Source organism: Carcharodon carcharias, chromosome 15, assembly GCF_017639515.1.
Source record: "Carcharodon carcharias isolate sCarCar2 chromosome 15, sCarCar2.pri, whole genome shotgun sequence".
Taxonomy (NCBI): Eukaryota; Metazoa; Chordata; class Chondrichthyes; order Lamniformes; family Lamnidae; genus Carcharodon; species Carcharodon carcharias.
The window spans coordinates 135,714,654-135,732,625 of record NC_054481.1 but is presented as its reverse complement, the minus strand read 5'-3'; the positions used below and the strand labels follow the sequence as shown (position 1 = coordinate 135,732,625).

The 17,972-nt window shown below is 42.9% G+C and overlaps 1 protein-coding gene across 1 annotated transcript in view; it reads right to left on the bottom strand.

Annotated features, from left to right (window-relative positions):
• Positions 1-14,137: 14,137 nt before the first annotated feature.
• LOC121288016 (ATP-dependent RNA helicase DDX19A-like) overlaps positions 14,138-17,972 on the bottom strand; it is a 79,177-nt gene continuing 75,342 nt past the window's right edge. Inside the window, exon 12 of the mRNA XM_041206230.1 lies at positions 14,138-16,898. Coding sequence (XP_041062164.1) covers positions 16,837-16,898 — 62 coding nt within the window. The 3' untranslated portion in view covers positions 14,138-16,836. The remainder of the gene's footprint in view (positions 16,899-17,972) is intronic.

Genomic DNA, 17,972 nt, shown 5'->3' with positions numbered 1-17,972 from the left:
GAAAGGTTTGTAGTGGAGACCTTGGTGTACAGGGAACAATTTCAAAATTTGCAGACGGTACAAAGCTCGGAAACATTGTAAATTCTGAGAACGACAGTGTAGAACTTTAAAAGGACGTAGACAAGTTGGTGGAATGGACCAGTGGCAGATGAAGCTCAATGCAAAGATGAGAGAGGATTTGGTAGGAAGAACATGGAAAGATAGTATAAAATAAAGGGTACCACTCTAAAGCAGGTGCAGGGTCAGAAGGACCTGGGTGTGTATGTGCAAAACTCATTCCAGGTCTCAGGACACATTGAGTGAGCAGTTAATAAAACACACATTATCCTAGGCTTTAATAGGGGCATAGAGCACAAAAACAAGGTGGTTACATTGAACTTGTATTATACACTAGTTCACAGAATCTTAACAGCACAGGAGGCCATTTGGCCCATCACGTCTGCACCGTCCCTCCAAGGCCCAACCCGACCCGACATCACCCAACCACCCAAGGCCCAACTCGACAACCCCACCCCTCCCCGAGGCCCAACCTGACCTGTACACACTCCCAAGGATTGACTGGACTAGACACCTCCCCAGCCCCAATGTCCAACCCGACAGTCCAACCCCCAAGGCCTCAACCTGACCTGGAGCCCCACCTGGACAACACCTCCAAAGAGCCTGATCTGACCTGACAACACCACCAAGATTCCAACCCAACCTGACACCAACCCCACTCACCAAGGACCATCCTGACTAACCCCTGTCCCTCAAAGCCTGATCCCCCGTCACCCCCAAGGCCTGATGTGACCCTCCCGAAGACCTGGTCTGACCCCATCCCCACCAAAGGCCCATCCTGACCTGACACCCACCACTGCTCGCCCAAGGTCTGAGCCGACCCGATCAGAGACTCGCTCCAACCCAGCAATCCTACCCACTTAGCTTATATGCTTACATGCTCCCTGCCTTGTCAAGGACATTTAAGCCTGGCTGGATCTTTAAACTCACCTGGTTTACAGCAGCTAATGCCATAAAATGTGGGACGTGGCTTACTTACCTGTGACTCTACAGCCCTTGACTCTAGATCCTGGGGATGCGCTGCACTTCCCAGGTCTCATCTGGTCTGATTCGTAAGGTTGGGTAAAATGGGATCACCTAGATTCCAAGGTATGAACCTTTGAGCAGAGTGGCAATCCAACTCAATTGCCACTCCATCGGAATTTACAGCCCATGTAATCTCTGGATTAATCCCAGTGGCATGCGCCAGTGAGTATAGAAATAAGAGGGTAAAACAGATGAATGTATGGAAAGATGGTGCTGGAGGGAGGGATTTAGATTCTTGGGCTATTGGTACCAGTACCAGAGATGGGACCTGTACAAGCCGGACAGATTGCACCTAAATAGAGCTGGGACTGAGCTTCTTGTGGGGAGTTTCGCCAGTGCTACTGGGGAGGATTTAAATTAACTTGCCAGGGGTTTGGGAACCAAAAAAATCAGAAAGGAATACCAAGGCGTATAGTATGCTGGTAAATAGCACTGGGGTAGGGAATAATAATAGGTGGGATCAGAGTCGAGGAGAAAGTAATAACACCTAAATCAGTATTCCAATGCATGTATGTAAATGGAGGGAGGGTGGTTAATAAGATCGATGAGTTACAGGCAGATTGACACGTGGAAATATGATGTTCTCACTATAATAGACCTGGCTCAAAGAAGTGCAGGACTGGATGTTAATTATTCCTGGATACAAGGTGTTCAGGAAAGATAGGGAAGGAAGAAAAGGGGACAGGTTGTCAGAATTAATTAAAGAGAGCATTGCTGGAGAAAGAGGATGTCCCAGGGGATCAAGGACTGAATCCATTTGGCTAGAACTCAAATAAAAAACAGTGCAGTCACATTGCTTATGGTGTATAGGACACCAACTAGGGGAAGGATGTAGAGGAACAAATTTGCAAGGAATTTACAGCAAGATGCAAAAATTATAGAATACTTATAATGGGGAACTTTAATTCTCTGAATATCGGTATATATAGATACGTTTATAAATACCTGCATGCAGCCACAGCAAGTAATTAGGAAAGCAAATACAATGTTACCATTTATCATTAGGGGAATTGAATACAAAAGTAGGGTTATGCTTCACTTATAGAGGCCATTGGTGAGACCACATCTAGTGTACATTGTACCGTACTGATTTTCTTATTTAAGGAAGGATGTAAATGTGTTGGAAGCAGTTCAAAGGAGGTTTGCCAGACTAATACCTGGAATGGGGGGGTTGTCTCATGAGGAAAGGTTTGACAGGCTATGCTTGTATCTGCTGGAGTTTAGAAGAGTAAGAGGTGGCTTGATTGAAACACAAGATCCTGAGGAGTCTTGACATGGTTGACATGGAAAGAATGTTTCCCTTGGGGGAGAATCTAGAACTGGGGGTCACTGTTTAAAAATAAGGGATTGCCCATGAAAGATAGAGTTGAGGAGAATTTTTTTCTCTTGAGGTCATGAGCCTTTGGAACTCTCTTCCTCAAAAACCAGTGGAAGCAGAGTCTTTGAATATTTTCAGGCAGAGGTGTTTAGAATGTGTTCAGGTAAATTTTCTGCAGCATTTTGTTTCGAATCTGTGAAAAGAAGTACTGTTAGACATTGGTTCTTGGGAATAGTGTCAATAGGAGAAGATTTGGGGGATGGTGCTTAGGCTGGCTATGGAAAAGGACAAAGAACAATCCAGTGTAAAAATATTCAACTGGGGGAAAACAAACTTCAAAGGGGTAAGAACGGACCTGGTGCTAATAAACTGGAGTCAAAGGTTAGCAGGAAAAATCGTAGCTGAACAGTGGGCTACCTTCAAAGAAAAATAGTTCAGGATTGAAAGCCAATAAACCCCCAGGGCCTGATAATCTACATCTCAGGGTACTAAAGGAGGCGGCCATGGACATACTGGATGCATTGGTTGTCATCTTCCAAAATTCTGTAGATTTTGGAACAGTCCCAGTAGATTGGAGGGTGCCAAATGTAACTCTACTATTTAAAAAAGGGAGGGAGAAAACAGAAAATTACAGACTGGTTACCCTAACATCGGTAGTAGGGAAAATGCTAGAGTCTATTATAAAGGACGTGATAACAGGACACTTAGAAACTAACAGGATTAGACAAAGTCAACATGGATATATGAAAGGAAAATCATGTTTGACAAACCTACTGGAGTTCTTTGAGGATGTAACTAGCAGAATAGATTAGGGAGAACCAGTGGATGTGGTGTATTTGGATTTTCAGAAAGCTTCTGATAAAGTTCCACATAAGAGGGATTGGGGGTAATATATTGACATGGATGGAGAATTGGATAACAAACAGGAAACAGAGAGCAAGAATAAATGGGTCTTTTTTGGAGTGACTAGTGGGGTACTGCAGGGATCAGTGCTTGAGCCCCAGCTATTCACAATATATATCAATGCTTTGGATGAGGGAACCAAATGTAATATTTTCAAGTTTGTTGACAACACGAAACTTGATGGGAATGTGAGCAATGAGGAGGGTGTTCAGAGGCTTCAAGGCAATTTAGACAAGTTCAGTGAGTGGGCAAATGCATGGCAGATACAGTTTAATGTGGTGTGATGTTATCCACTTAGGTAGGAAAAACAGAATGACAGAGTATTATTGAAATGGTGATAGATTGGGAAATGATGTACAAAGGGAACTGGGTGCCCTTGTACACAAATCACTGAAAGCAAGCATGCTGGTGCAGCAAGCAGTACATTGGCCTTTGTTGTGAGAGGACATTGCAATGGCATTGTGGTATTGTCAGTGGACTAGTATTCCAGAGGCCCAGGGTAATGCTCTGGGGACCTGGGTTCAAATTTCACCACAGGAGAATTCAATAAAAATCTGGAATTATAAATCTGATGATGACCATAAAACCATTGCCAATTGTTGTAAAAACCCATCTGGTTCACTAATGCCCTTTTAGGGAAGGAAATCTGCCATCCTTACTTGGTCTGGCCTATATGTGGCTCCAGACCCAAACAATGTGGTTGGCTCTTATGGGCTGGGCAGTAAATACTGGCCCATGAACAAATAACAACTTGAGTACAGGAGCAAGGTGTCTTACTGCAGCTGTACAGGTGGGGGCCTTGACACGGATGGAGAATTGGTTAACAAACAGGAAACAGAGAGCAAGAATGGGTCTTTCTTGGAGTGGCAGGTGGTGACTAGTAGGGTACTACAGGGATCAGGGATGGCGGGGCCTTGGTGAGACCACACCTGTGTGCAGTTTTGGTCTCCCTACCTAAGAAAGGTGGAAGAAACTTGCCATAAAGGGAGTGCAGTGAAGGTTCACCAGACTGCTTCCTGGGATGGCAGGGTTGTCGTGTGAGGAAAGATTGGGCCAATTAGGCCTGTATTCACCGGAGTTTAGAAGAATGAGGGGGGATCTCATCGAAACATACAATTTACAGGGCTGGGAAGACTGGATGCAGGGATGATATTTCCTCTGGCTGGAGAGGTCTAGAACAAGGGGTCACAGTCTCAGGATATGGGGTAAACCATTTAGGGCTGTGATGAGGAGAAACTTCTTCACTCAGAGGGTGGTGAACCTGTGGAATTCTCTACCACAGAGACTGTGGAGGCCAAGTCATTGAATATATTGGGAAATAGGCAGGCTTTTAGACTGTAAAGGCATCAAGGGGTATGGGGAAAGAGCGGGAGTACGGCATTGAGAAAGAGGATCAGCCATAATCATATTGAATGGTGGAGCAGTCTCGAAGGGCAGAATGACATACTCCTATTTTCTATGTTCCTAGACACAGTCAGGTTATGTTCCTTCGAAAGGGAAAGGTAAGGCAAACAAATCCAGAGCTCCGTGGATGACCAAAGATATAGGAATTAAGTTAGGAAGAGAAAGTGTGCTTATGATAGGTGTCAGGTAGAAAATATAATTTAGAACCAGGTTGCATGTAGAAGTTTCAGAGGGGAGGTGAAAAAGCAAATAAGAGGCAATGAGGAAGTATGAAAAGCAACTGGGAGCTAACATAAAAGGGAATCCCCAAGTCTTTTGTAGGCATATAAATATTAAAAGGATGGCAAAAGGAGTAGAGCCAATTAGAGACCAAAAAGGGTTTTACACATGAAGGCAAGGGGCATAGTTGAGATATAAAATGATTATTTTGCATCTAGTCTTTATCAAGGAAGAATGTCTACCAGGCCATGGTGAAAGAGGAGGAAATTCAGACACTAGAAAGGTTTAAAATTGGTAAGGAGATGATATTGGATAGGTTGTCACTACTTAAAGTTGATAAGGGACCAGATGAGATGCATCCAAGGATACTGAGGGAAGTGAGTGTGGAAAGTGTGGAAGCATTGGCCATAATTTTGCAGTCTTCCTTAGACTCAGAGGTGTGCCAGAAGACTGGAGAATTGGAAATGTTATATCCTTGTTCAAAAAAGGTTGTAAAGATAAGTCTAGCAACTACAGGCCAGTCAGTTTAACTTCAGTGGTGGGAAACTTCAAGAAACAATAATTTGAGACAAAATCTATAGTCACATGGACAAATATAGATTAATCAAGGAAAACCAGCATGGATATCTTAAGCAAAAATCAGATTTAACTAGCTTGCTCGAGCTTTTTTGAAGAGGTGACAGCGTATAGTATTCTAGGCTTTGTTAATAGGGGCATAGAGTGCAAGAGCAAAGAGGTTATGTTGAATTTGTGTAAGACACTAGGTTCAGCCTTAGCTGGAGTTTCGTGTCCAGTTCTGGGTGTTGCACTTTAGGACAGATGTGAAAGCATTGGACAGAGTGTAGAAAAGATTCATGAGAATGGTTCCAGGCATGAGGAACTACAGTTATGATAAAAGCAAAAAACTGCGGATGCTGGAAATCCAAAACAAAAACAAAAATACCTGGAAAAACTCAGCAGGTCTAGTAGCATCTGCGGAGAGGAACACAGTTGACGTTTCGAGTCCGAACAACCCATCAACAGAACTAAGTAAAAATAGAAAAGAGGTGAAATATAAGTTGGTTTGGGGTTGGGGGTGGGGGGGGGGTGGTGGGACAAGAAGAGCTAGATAGAGGGCCAGTGATAGGTGGAGATAACCAAAAGGTGTCACAGACAAAAGGACAAAGAGGTGTTGAAGGTGATGATATTATATAAAATGTGCTAATTAAGGGTAGAAAGCAGGACGAGCAAGGTACAGGTAGAACCATAGAACACTAATGCACAGAAAACAGGCCATTCGGCCCTTCTAGTCTGTGCCGAAATATTATTCTGCTAGTCCCATTGACCTGCACCTAGTCCATAACCCTCCAGACCTCTCCCATCCATGTATCTCATTTATTCTGCATTTACCACATCAGATGGTAGCTCGTTCCACACTCTCAGCACTCTCTGAGTGGAGACGTTCCCCCTAATGTTCCCCCTAAACCTTTCCCCTTCTACCCTAAAGCCCTGTCCTCTCGTGTTTATTTCTCTTAATCTAAGTGGAAAGAGCCTACTCGCATTTACTCTGTCTATACCCCTCATAATTTTGTAAACTTCTATCATATCTCCCCTCATTCTTCTATGCTCCAAGGAATAAAGTCCTAACCTGTTTAATCTTTCCCTGTAACTCAACTCCTTAAGACCTGGCAACATCCTAGTAAATCTTCTCGGCACTCTCTCAATCTTACTGATATCCTTCCTGTAGTTAGGCGACCAGAACTGCACACAGTACTCCAAAGTTGGCCTCACCAATGTCTTATACAACCTCACCCATAACATCCCAACTCCTATACTCAATACTTTGATTTATGAAGGCCAGTATGCCAAAAGCTTTCTTTACAACCTTGTCTGTGACGCCATTTTCAGGGAATTATGTATCTGAACTCCCAGATCCCTTTGTTCCTCCGCACTCCTCAGTGCCCTACCATTTACTATGTATGTCCTACCTTGGTTTGACCTTCCAAAATGTAACACCTCACACTTTTCCGCATTAAATTCCATCTGCCATTTTCTGGCCCATTTTTCCAGTTGGTCCAGATCTCTCTGCAAGCTTTGAAAGCCTTCCTCGCTGTCCACAACGCCTCCAATCTTAGTGTCATCAGCAAACTTGCTGATCCAATTTACCACGTTATCATCCAAATCATTGATATAGACAACAAACAACAATGGTAATAAAAGCAAAGAACTGCGGATGCTGGAAATCCAAAACAAAAACAGAATTACCTGGAAAAACTCAGGTCTGGCAGCATCGGCGGAGAAGAAAAGAGTTGACTGAGTCCTCATGACCCATCAACAGAACTCGTTCTGTTGATGGGTCATGAGGACTCGAAACGTCAACTCTTTTCTTCTCCGCCAATGCTGCCAAACAACAATGGTCCCAGCACAAATCCCTGAGGCACACCACTAGTCACAGACCTCCAGTCTGAGAAGCAATCAGCCACTACCACTCTCTGTCTTCTCCCACACAGCCAATTTCAAATCCAGTTTACAACCTCTCCATGGATACCAAGTGTCTGAACCTTCTGAACTAACCTCCCATGTGGGACCTTGTCAAAGGCCTTACTAAAGTCCATGTAGATAACATCCACAGCCTTTCCTTCATCTACTTTCTTGGTAACCTCCTCAAAAAACTTTACAAGGTTCGTTAAACACGACCTACCACGCACAAAGCCATGCTGACTATCCTTAATCAGCCCTTGGCTGTCCAAATAATTATATATCCGATCTCTCAGAACACCTTCCAATAACTTACCTACTACTGACGTCAGGCTCAGTGGCCTGTAATTACCTGGTTTACTTTTGGAGCCTTTTTTAAACAACGGAACAACATGAGCTACCCTCCAATCCTCCGGCACCTCACCCGTGGCTAAATATTTCTGCCAGGGCCCCTGCAATTTCTACACTAGTCTCCCTCAAGGTCCGAGGGAATATCATGTCAGGCCTGGGGGATTTATCTACCTTTATTCGCTGTAAGGCAGCAAGCACCTCCTCCTCTTTAATCTCTATATGTTCCATGGAACTACTGCTTGTTTCCCTTCCTTCCTTATACACTATGCCAGTATCCTGAGTAAATACTGACTCAAAAAAGCTGTTTAAGATCTCCCCCATCTCATGAGGCTCTACACATAGACAACCACTCTGATCTTCAAGGGGACCAACTGTGTCCATTATTATTCTTTTTCTCTTAATATACTTGTAGAAACCCTTCAGGTTTACCTTCACATTATCTGCCAAAGCAACCTCATGTCTTATTTTTGCCTTCCTGATTTCCTTTAGTATTTTCTTACATTTTCTATACTCTACAAGTACCTCACTTGCTCCTTGTTGCCTATACCTGCTATACACCTCTCTCCTCTTCTTAACCAGATTGCCAATATCCCTTGAAAACCAAGGTTCCCTATGCCTGTTAACTTTGCCTTTAATCCTGACAGGAACATGCAAACTCTGCACTCTCAAAATTCCGCCTTTGAATGCCTTCCACTTACTGAACACATCCTTGCCAGAAAACAACTTGTCCCAATCCACTCTTCTTAAATCCTTTCTCATTTCCACAAAATTGGCCTTTCTCCAATTTAGAATCTCAACTCAAGGACCAGACCTATCCTTATCCATAATTAGCTTAAAACTAATGACATTGTGGTCACTGGACCCAAAATGTTCGCCTACACATACTTCTGTCACCTGACCTGTCTGTTTCCCTAATAAGAGATCAAGTATTGCATCCTCTCTCGTTGGTATCTCAATATATTGATTTAGAAAACTTTCCTGAACACATTTGACAAACTCCAAGCCATCCAGCCCTTTTACAGTATGGGAATCCCAGTCAATATGTGGAAAGTTAAAATCTCCTACTATCACAACTTTCTGTTTCTTACATCGGTCTGCTATCTCTCTACAGATTTGCTCCCCCAATTCTGACTACTGGGTGGTCTATAATACAACCCAATAGTGTGGTCACACCTTTCCCATTCCTCAGCTCCAACCAAATGGCCTCTGTAGACAAGCCCTCCTGGCTGTCCTGTCTACACACAGCTGTGATAGTTTCCCTGACTAGTAATGCCACTCCTCCCCCTTTCATCCCTCCCCCTCTATCACGTCTGAAACAACGGAACCCCAGAACATTGAGCTGCCAGTCCTGCCCCTCCTGCAACCAAGTCTCCCTAATAGCAATAATGTCGTAATCCCACGTGCTAATCCACGCTCGAAGCTCATCTGCCTTTCTGACAATACTCCTTGCATTGAAATTGATGCACCTGAGAACGTTTCTATCATGTAAGGACCCTTGATTTCTGTCTATACATGCATTCCTCGCTTGACCTTTATCCTCCTCCAACTCACTATCTGCTCTAACACTCTGGTTCCGCTCCCCCTGCAAATCTAGTTTCAACGCCCCAGTGCAGCACTAGCAAACCTACGCACAAGGATGTTAGTCCCCCTCCAGTTCAGGTGCAAACCGTCCCGTTGGAACAGGTCCCACCTTCCCTGGAACAGAGCCCAATTGTCAAGAAACATGAAGCCCTCCCTCCTGCACCATCTCCTTAGCCACGTATTTAGCTGCATTATCCTCCTATTTCTAGCCTCACTAGCACGTGGCACGGGTAGCACTCCTGAGATCGCAACCCTGGAGCTCCTGTCCTTCAACTTTGCACCTAACTCCCTAAACTCTCTTTGCAGGACCTCCTCCTCCTTCCTATCCACCTCATTGGTCCCTACATGGACCATGACATCTGGCTGCTCACCCTCCCTCCTGAGAATACTGAGAACTCGATCCGAGATATTGCGGACCCTGGCACCAGGGAGGTAACAGACCATCCGGGATTCTCTATCTCTCCCACAGAACCTCCTATCTGTCCCCCTAACTATCGAATCACCTATCACTACTGCTCTCCTCTTTTCCCTCCCTCCTTTCTGAGATGAGGGTCCAGTCTCAGTAACAGAGACACGACCACTACAACTTGTCCCTGATAGGTCGTCCCCACCAACAGTATCCAAAACGGTATACCTATTGTTGATGGGAATGGCCACAGGGGTGCTCTGCTTTTTCTGTCTAGATAGTCCTAGTGGGGGTGGGGTGGGGGAGAAGGAATCAAAATAGGCTAAAAGGTAGAGATAAAACAATGAATGGAAATACACTCAAAATAACGGAAGTAGGTGGGAAAAGAAAAATCTATATAAATTATTGGAAAAAACAAAAAGGAGGGGGAAAATCGGAAAGGGGGTGGCGATGGAGGACCGAGCTCATGATCTAAAATTGATGAACTCAATATTCAGTCCGGAAGGCTGTAAAGTGCCTAGTCGGAAGATGAGGTGCTGTTCCTCCAGTTTGCGTTGAGCTTCACTGGAACAATGCAGCAATCCAAGGACAGACATGTGGGCATGAGAGCAGGGTGATGTGTTAAAATGGCAAGCGACGGAGGTCTGGGTAATGCTTGTGGACAGACTGAAGGTGTTCTGCAAAGTGGTCACCCAGTCTGCGTTTGGTCTCTCCAATGTAGAGGAGACCGCATTGGGAGCAACAAATGCAGTAGACTAAATTGAGGGAAACGCAAGTGAAATGCTGCTTCACTTGAAAGGAGTGTTTGGGCCCTTGGATGGTGAGGAGGGGGGAAGTAAAGGGGCAGGTGTTACACCTTCTGTGGTTGCATGGGAAGGTGCCGTGGGAGAGGGTTGAGATGTAGGGGGTGATAGAGGAGTGGACCAGGGTGTCCCGGAGGGAACGATCCCTGCAGAATGGTGCCAGGGGGGTGAAGGGAAGATGTGTTTGGTGGTGGCATCATGCTGGAGTTGGCGGAAATGGCGGAGGATGATCCTTTGAATGCGGAGGCTAGTGGTGTGATAAGTGAGGACAAGGGGGACCCTATCATGTTTCTGGGAGGGAGAAGGTGTGAGGGCTGATGCGCAGATGGGCCGACACGGTTGAGGGCCCTGTCAACCATCGTGGGTGGAAAACCTCGGTTAAGGAAGGAGGAGGACATGTCAGAGGAACTGTTTTTGAAAGTGGCATCATCAGAACAGATGCGACGGAGGCGAAGGAACTGAGAGAATGGGATGGAGTCCTTACAGGAAGCGGGGTGTGAGGAGCTGTAGTCGAGATAGCTGTGGGAGTCGGTAGGCTTGTAATGGATATTGGTGGACAGTCTATCACCAGAGATTAAGACAGAGAGGTCAAGGAAGGGAAGGTAAGTGTCAGAGATGGACCACGTGAAAATGATGGAGGGGTGGAAATTGGAAGCAAAATTAATAAATTTTTCCAGGTCTAGACGAGCGCATGAAGCAGCACCGAAGTAATCAGCGATGTACCAGAGAAAGAGTTGTGGGAGGGGGCCGGAGTAGGACTGGAACAAGGAATGTTCCACATACCCCATAAAGAGACAGGCATAGCTGGGGCCCATGCGGGTACCCATAGCCACACCTTTTATTTGGAGGAAGTGAGAGGAGTTTAAGGAGAAATTGTTCAGTGTGAGAACAAGTTCAGCCAGACGGAGGAGAGTAGTGGTGGATGGGGATTGTTCGGGCCTCTGTTCGAGGAAGAAGTGAAGAGCTATCAGACCATCCCGTTGGGGGTTGGAGGTGTAGAGGGATTGGACGTCCATGGTGAAGAGGAGGTGGTTGGGGCCAGGGAATTGGAAATTGTTGATATGATGTAAGGCGTCAGAGGAATCACGGATGTAGGTGGGAAGGGACTGGACATGGGGGGAGAGAACGGAGTCAAGATAGCAAGAAATGAGTTCCGTGGGGCAGGAACAGGCTGACACGATCGGTCTGACGGGACAGACCTGTTTGTGGATTTTGGGTAGGAGGTAGAAGCGGGCCGTCCGAGGTTGGGAGACTATCAGGTTGGAAGCTGTGGAAGGAAGATCTCTAGAGATGAGATGAGATCTGTAACAGTCCTGGAAACAATGGCTTGATGTTCGGTGGTGGGGTCATGGTCCAGGGAGAGGTAGGAGGAACTGCCTGCGAGTTGACACTCAGCCTCTGCAATGTAGAGGTCAGTGCGCCAGACGACAACAGCACCACCCTTGTCAGGTTTGATGACAATGTCAGGGTTGGACCTGAGAGAACGGAGTGCAACAAGTTGAGAGAGAGTCAGGTTAGAGTGGGTGAGACGAGCAGAGAAATTGATAACACTAATGTCACGCCGACAGTTATGATGATAGATTTGACAAGATTTCCCTTGGAGAAAAGACGACTGGAAGGAAATTCAATCGAGGTATTCAAAATTACGAGGGGTTGGGACAGAGTAAGTAGGGAGAAACTGTTCCCATTTGTGAAAGGATCAAGAACGAGAGTGCACAGCTTTAGAATAATATAGAAAAGAAACAAAAGTGATACAATAAGATTTTTTTTGTGCAGCGAGTGGTTATGGTCTGGAATGCACTTCTTGAGTGTGGTAGAGGCAGGTTTGATTGAGGCATTCAAAAAGAATTAGACTGTTATTTCAAAAGAAAGAATGTGCAGGCTTACAGGAAGAGGTTGGGGGAATTGGACTAAGTGGCATATCATGTGAACAGCTGGTACAGACACGATTGGCTGAATGGCTTCCTGCTGTACTGTAAAAATTCTGAGATTCTGTTTCAAATGGGAACTGAATTTTTTCAGAAAACATTGAGCAAATGGTGAGGAAAAGGTAATACAACGTTGGCCCAGATCTTCCAGCCTTCGAATAGTCGGAGACTGGACATAACCCGTAATGCGCTGGGGGCTGTGCAGAGGATCCAACACAAGGACTCCGTGGAAAATATACAGCAAGTTTGAACTTCTGACGGGCAATTCCCCTTCCCCGGGACCTTCCAAACAAGTCTCCAATTCTGAGTTAGAGTCAGAGACTTTGGACAATTCCGAGTTACTTAACTGGATAGTCACCCAGGAAATATTAGACAGAAAAAAACCTAGTCTAAATCCTGGGTAACTATACAACTGACCCCCTGAACTAGCCAGCAATCCAACCTGCTAGCCACGTGGCTCCCCATAACCCCCAACCTGACCTCAATCTCCCCTGACACAACCTGACTAGCACCCACCACCTATCACTGATTTCCCCATCTGCCCCGACCCAATTTGACTAGCCCCTGATCTAACCTGACTACATCCCTGACCCCCCCATAACCTGACCTGACTAGCCCGAACCAACTAGCCCACATCACCCAACCCCGATACAACCCAACTTCTCCATGACCCACCTACCACTCTACCCAGCTGCCACCCTACCCCCTTACCTTACCCACCAGACTGCCTTACCCACCCTTACTCCTGTTCTTTCTTCTCCATTGCTTTTCAGAGTAGTTTTGGGCTATTGAAACACTTCACTTACCAGAATACGGCAGCTAGTACTGTAAAAGGTGAAACTTTTCTTCCCCCGATGATCCAGTGCTACAAAGAAGAGGTTCCATTTCAGGTATGCTCCGCCTTACTGGAGAAACCAGGTTCGGAATTCCTGGCCAGAAATGCGGAGCTCTGGTGAGGCGCAGAAAAGTTGGAGCAGGGTAACAGCCTGGCAGTGACTGCCATTCCTATACAGATTTGGGGGTCCGTTAGCTCAGTTGGCTGGGCGGCTGGTGAGTGATGCCAACAGCACAGGTTCAATTCCTGTACTGGCTGAGGTTCATCCATGAGCCTTCCCATACTCACCTGAGGTCTGGTGACCCTCAGATTAAACTCAGCATCAGTCATCTCTCTCTAATGAGAGATCAGCCTATGGTCCTCCAGGTCCTATAGCAACTTTCACTTCACAGATTTGGGCCATTATCTGGTGGGACAGCCTCTAATTACAGTGACTATAGCCAGTTTACATGGGATATTTCTATTATAAATGTGAACACAGGAGCTTATAATGGGTGGAAGTTGGCACAAAAATGTGACAACAGGAAATAAGTTTTGCAGACATGAAATTCATTAAATGTGATTTTCAATAAGATACAGATTAAGAGAATGCATATATAATCATACTATTAGAGACTTGTTGAATAGGTAGGTAAAGGTGAACAAAACTGAGGCATAGGACTGCAAATCAAATCCAACAATTATTGCTGATTTTTAAAGTAAGATACAAAACAATATAAAAATATACCATTAAAGCACTTAATGTTCCCCACGGGGAAGTAGTAATGAGATAAGGTAAACTCAAGGCAACTTTCTGGACAGATAATAATCCATAAATTCATGACAGTTAAAAAAAAAATTACAAACCAGTTGACGTACTTACTCTTTATTCCAATTAGTACGCAAGAATAATATGGAAACCAATCTGCAGCAACATTAGTTTTCTCCATTGTAAGGGCTGCTGACAGATATTTTATAATTTGTAAAATTATAGGCATTTCATTCTCAAATTATCCATGACACTCAAAGCACTCATTCACTTCTGCAGTTTAAATATTTCCAATTACAATCCAGTTCACAACCAAATAAAAATGCACTGCGTACAAATGCATACACCCTATTGTACAAAATTTAATACACAGTAATTTAAGCTGCACAGTCATTTCAAGGTAAAGCTTTTATACAAATATTTGAAGAGAGGGCATTTGTCAAATTCTCCTAAAATTTTAGGTACAATCTCAAATTAGTTTCATTTTTTACTTGGTAAAAGGTTAATTTGTTCCTGTATTTGAACAGAATTTTACAGCCAATATGTTGCATAAGAATAAGTATTTCATTTTCTCAGACTGTTTTTAGTTCTTTACCCCAACAAATTTTTAAGAGTTTCAAATGTGAGGAGTGATTGTTAACCAGTTTTCACTCTATGCAAAGCTGTAACAGTCACCAATTGATGACATTACTTGAGAAATATAAACAGTAACATTTTCAACAGTTGGCCATAAATTGCAAATAATCTTTTGCCACACCAGGAATTCCCTTTTTAAATAGAATCGCCATGTTATTTCTTAACACTAATTAAAAAAAAGCCAATAAAGCTGGTATATTGCAATGGCAGCCACCTCAAAGTAACTGAACATATGCAACACACAAAGCACATCAAGATTCAAGGAAGGGACTCCATTCACAAGCACAAGAAATGACCCAAACTCTGGTTGCTAGCTTTCAAATTGAAATTAAAAAATGTACATTTCTCAATTCATGTTTAAGGAACAATACATTTTTTTTTACTTTTTGTGAAATGGTTTTAAAGTAGTTGGTCTTTGTGTAAATGTATTTGATAGGAATGCTAACCATTCACTAGATGTGGACCTTGTATGAATGGGGAATAATACAATGGTGAGTTAATGTTCACTGCAGAAGTCTGACTAGGTTATTGTGTCATACGTCTATAAATCTCATTGATTTTTCTAGCCACCTTCCTTGTAGCATAGTGTATGACAAAGATAGTTTCACAAGTCAATTGATACCTAAGCACAGAATGTAAAAAGCTCATGTTTAATGTAAGGGCACAGCTATATTTAACTATAAAATTTTGTGAATACTCACTCATTGGAGCGCACACAAGCATTTTCAGCATAAAGTTGATCCAAATCTAAGGGCTGACAATGATTCATATCATTTGTGCAGATACATAACTTATACAAGTTGATAGTCACAGCCCATTATACAGAATATGTTCATTCAGTGCAGTTATCCAGAAATCACCTGTTAGCTCTTAAGAAACTGGGCGAAGCATTTTACATGCTGATATAATACTACTTATTCAGAGAGAAGTTTTATTCAGATTTATTTCCAAATTTCTCACTGTTCAACATAAATTATTTCAGCCCAGCAATGTTACTCTTTCCCTAACCCCATGGAAATATTAGGTGAAAATCAAACCAGATTCTCAATTCATTAAAAAACTTCAAGAAATTTCTGCTCTGTCACCATTTTGATGTTAATTAAAGGAACTACTGTAGTAAGCAATTGATATTTTTATTTATTTAAGAAACTGAGATAACTGTTAGTGACTCCTTGATTTGCTACAATAAAGTGAGTTGTTAGAAGTTTTGGAAAGGTGAATGTGGCAGAGAGAGGGATGTTTATTTTCCTGTTGTTTACATCAGTCTGTATATCAGGCTGAGTCTAACTATGGTGCAGAAGATATCTTTTATTCAGAAGTGTGGACAACCTGGGCAACCAGATTTAAAAAAGAACTTTACTGATCCAGGAGAAAACGAGCCATCAATAAATCGTCTGTCTGAAATAGACCTAATTAGTTATTTGGTAGTACAGAATTTCAATATTGCTGAAAAGAATACTTTTTTGTTAAAGCTTTTCATCAGGACATTTTCCTTGGATTTGTATTCTTGTGAAATGTCCTAATGAATGCAAGACAAAAACTTCGACAAAAAAAATTGATTTTTTCAGCAACACTGAACCTAATTAAATAAACTATTAATTAAAACCAAAACTACCATCGTTGAGGTGCCAATTCAAGTCCAATACATTTTGTAATCCAAGCACCAAATAATCAAGGGTAATAACATTTCTGTTTCAGACCAATTGTTTTGATTAATTTCAGTAACCATTTCACTTCAGAGCAGATTGACATCTGTTTGTAACCTATTAAAAATGCAGTGTACCTAAACTGAAAGGGCCATTCTTACTTAACATTTTTACAACTCCCACCTTCCTCTACTGTTTGGCAATTCAAATTGTGTTTTTATTTTTTGTTTTTTAGGTTAACTAAGACAAACTTTAGAAAGCATGTTGAATGTTTCAAGTGTAAACATTTTCCTGGCATTTTTTTATTCACTCCTTGAAGGAAAAATACAAAATTTTACAGTCCAACTGCAAAGTTTTAAATGAGGTAAATTGAATATAATTTGATTCTGGCAGTCTATTCTCAAAATTGGCTGCAGAATAACCCAATTGGATTCCAAGTCCAAAAGTCCAATTGCAGCTGGGCAGTGCATGTTGTCACAGGGTTGAGAAGGGTTTAAACTAGTTCAGCCTGTTGTACTTCAGTTAGTGATCCTCTCAATCTCATCAAGGTCATCTGTATCAAGCTTTTCAATCCTTTTGTCTGAAAGAAAAATATTCCACTTGAAAGCAAATTCTTGCCAAGCATCTTCTGTCAATGTTGAAATGATAACATTAAATCACAGGTCAAAGATTGAAGATGGAATCTTCTCAGTATAAATGGATCTGGTATGTGAGTCATCCATTCACCAGCGTATCAAGGAATTTTTTTTTTAAACAAATTATACTCACATATCAATAAACACATTTAGTAATTGTATACTGTTTATATCTGCCTACCCAGATGTTTCACATTTTGTAAAGCCGAGTGCCAATTATATCCCTTAATGGTATTTATGGCAGAATGACAGTGGGTGTGTGGGCTCTGCCATCTTCAGCTGCCAACCTCTGGATAGGTCATGTCATGATGCACATTATTGTGTGTCCTGAAAGCTGTTGGGTTCTATTACCTTTCAATGTATTTTTTTGAGGAGCAGTCATACAAACAAGAGAGCCTGGAGATCAGAGGTCTCCACTTCATACTGCCCTCCTGGGTGCACAAACAACATTTTTTTTCGATAAGTGCCTTTACCCTCCTGATTCAATAACACTTCGCCTGTATGCTTTACACAGTATCAGACCAATGTTATATTTCCCCCTGCTGAACAACAGACATAAGCATAGAATTTTCACAGCACAAAAGGATGAACCGGCTCGATTTTTGATCAGCCAGTAACTGAGCATGTACAGGCAGTATTAAGCACCTGGTGTTCTTTTTTCAAACAAGGAGTTGTCGTATCTCTTATAAAGAATAAGTATTAATAGCAGTAACAGAAATACAGCAGCAAACATGGGCTGCCGTGAATCGAAGAGCCACAGCAGGGGTTTCTGAGGCCTGCAGCCAGTCTGCTATACAGCATTCTCCAGAATGATTAATGCTCCAACAGTTTGAGAGAGCATGCTGATAGAATGTCACCACTGACTGGCAATTTTGTAATATTTCCTACAGAACCTACAAATCATAACACTTCCTTACTCACCTTTCAAGCATACATTTCCAAAAAGATGGTATGTTATATCTTCTGTAAGCTATTGATTTCTAAAACTCTCATTGATCAGTTTGGATGATTTTTAAAAT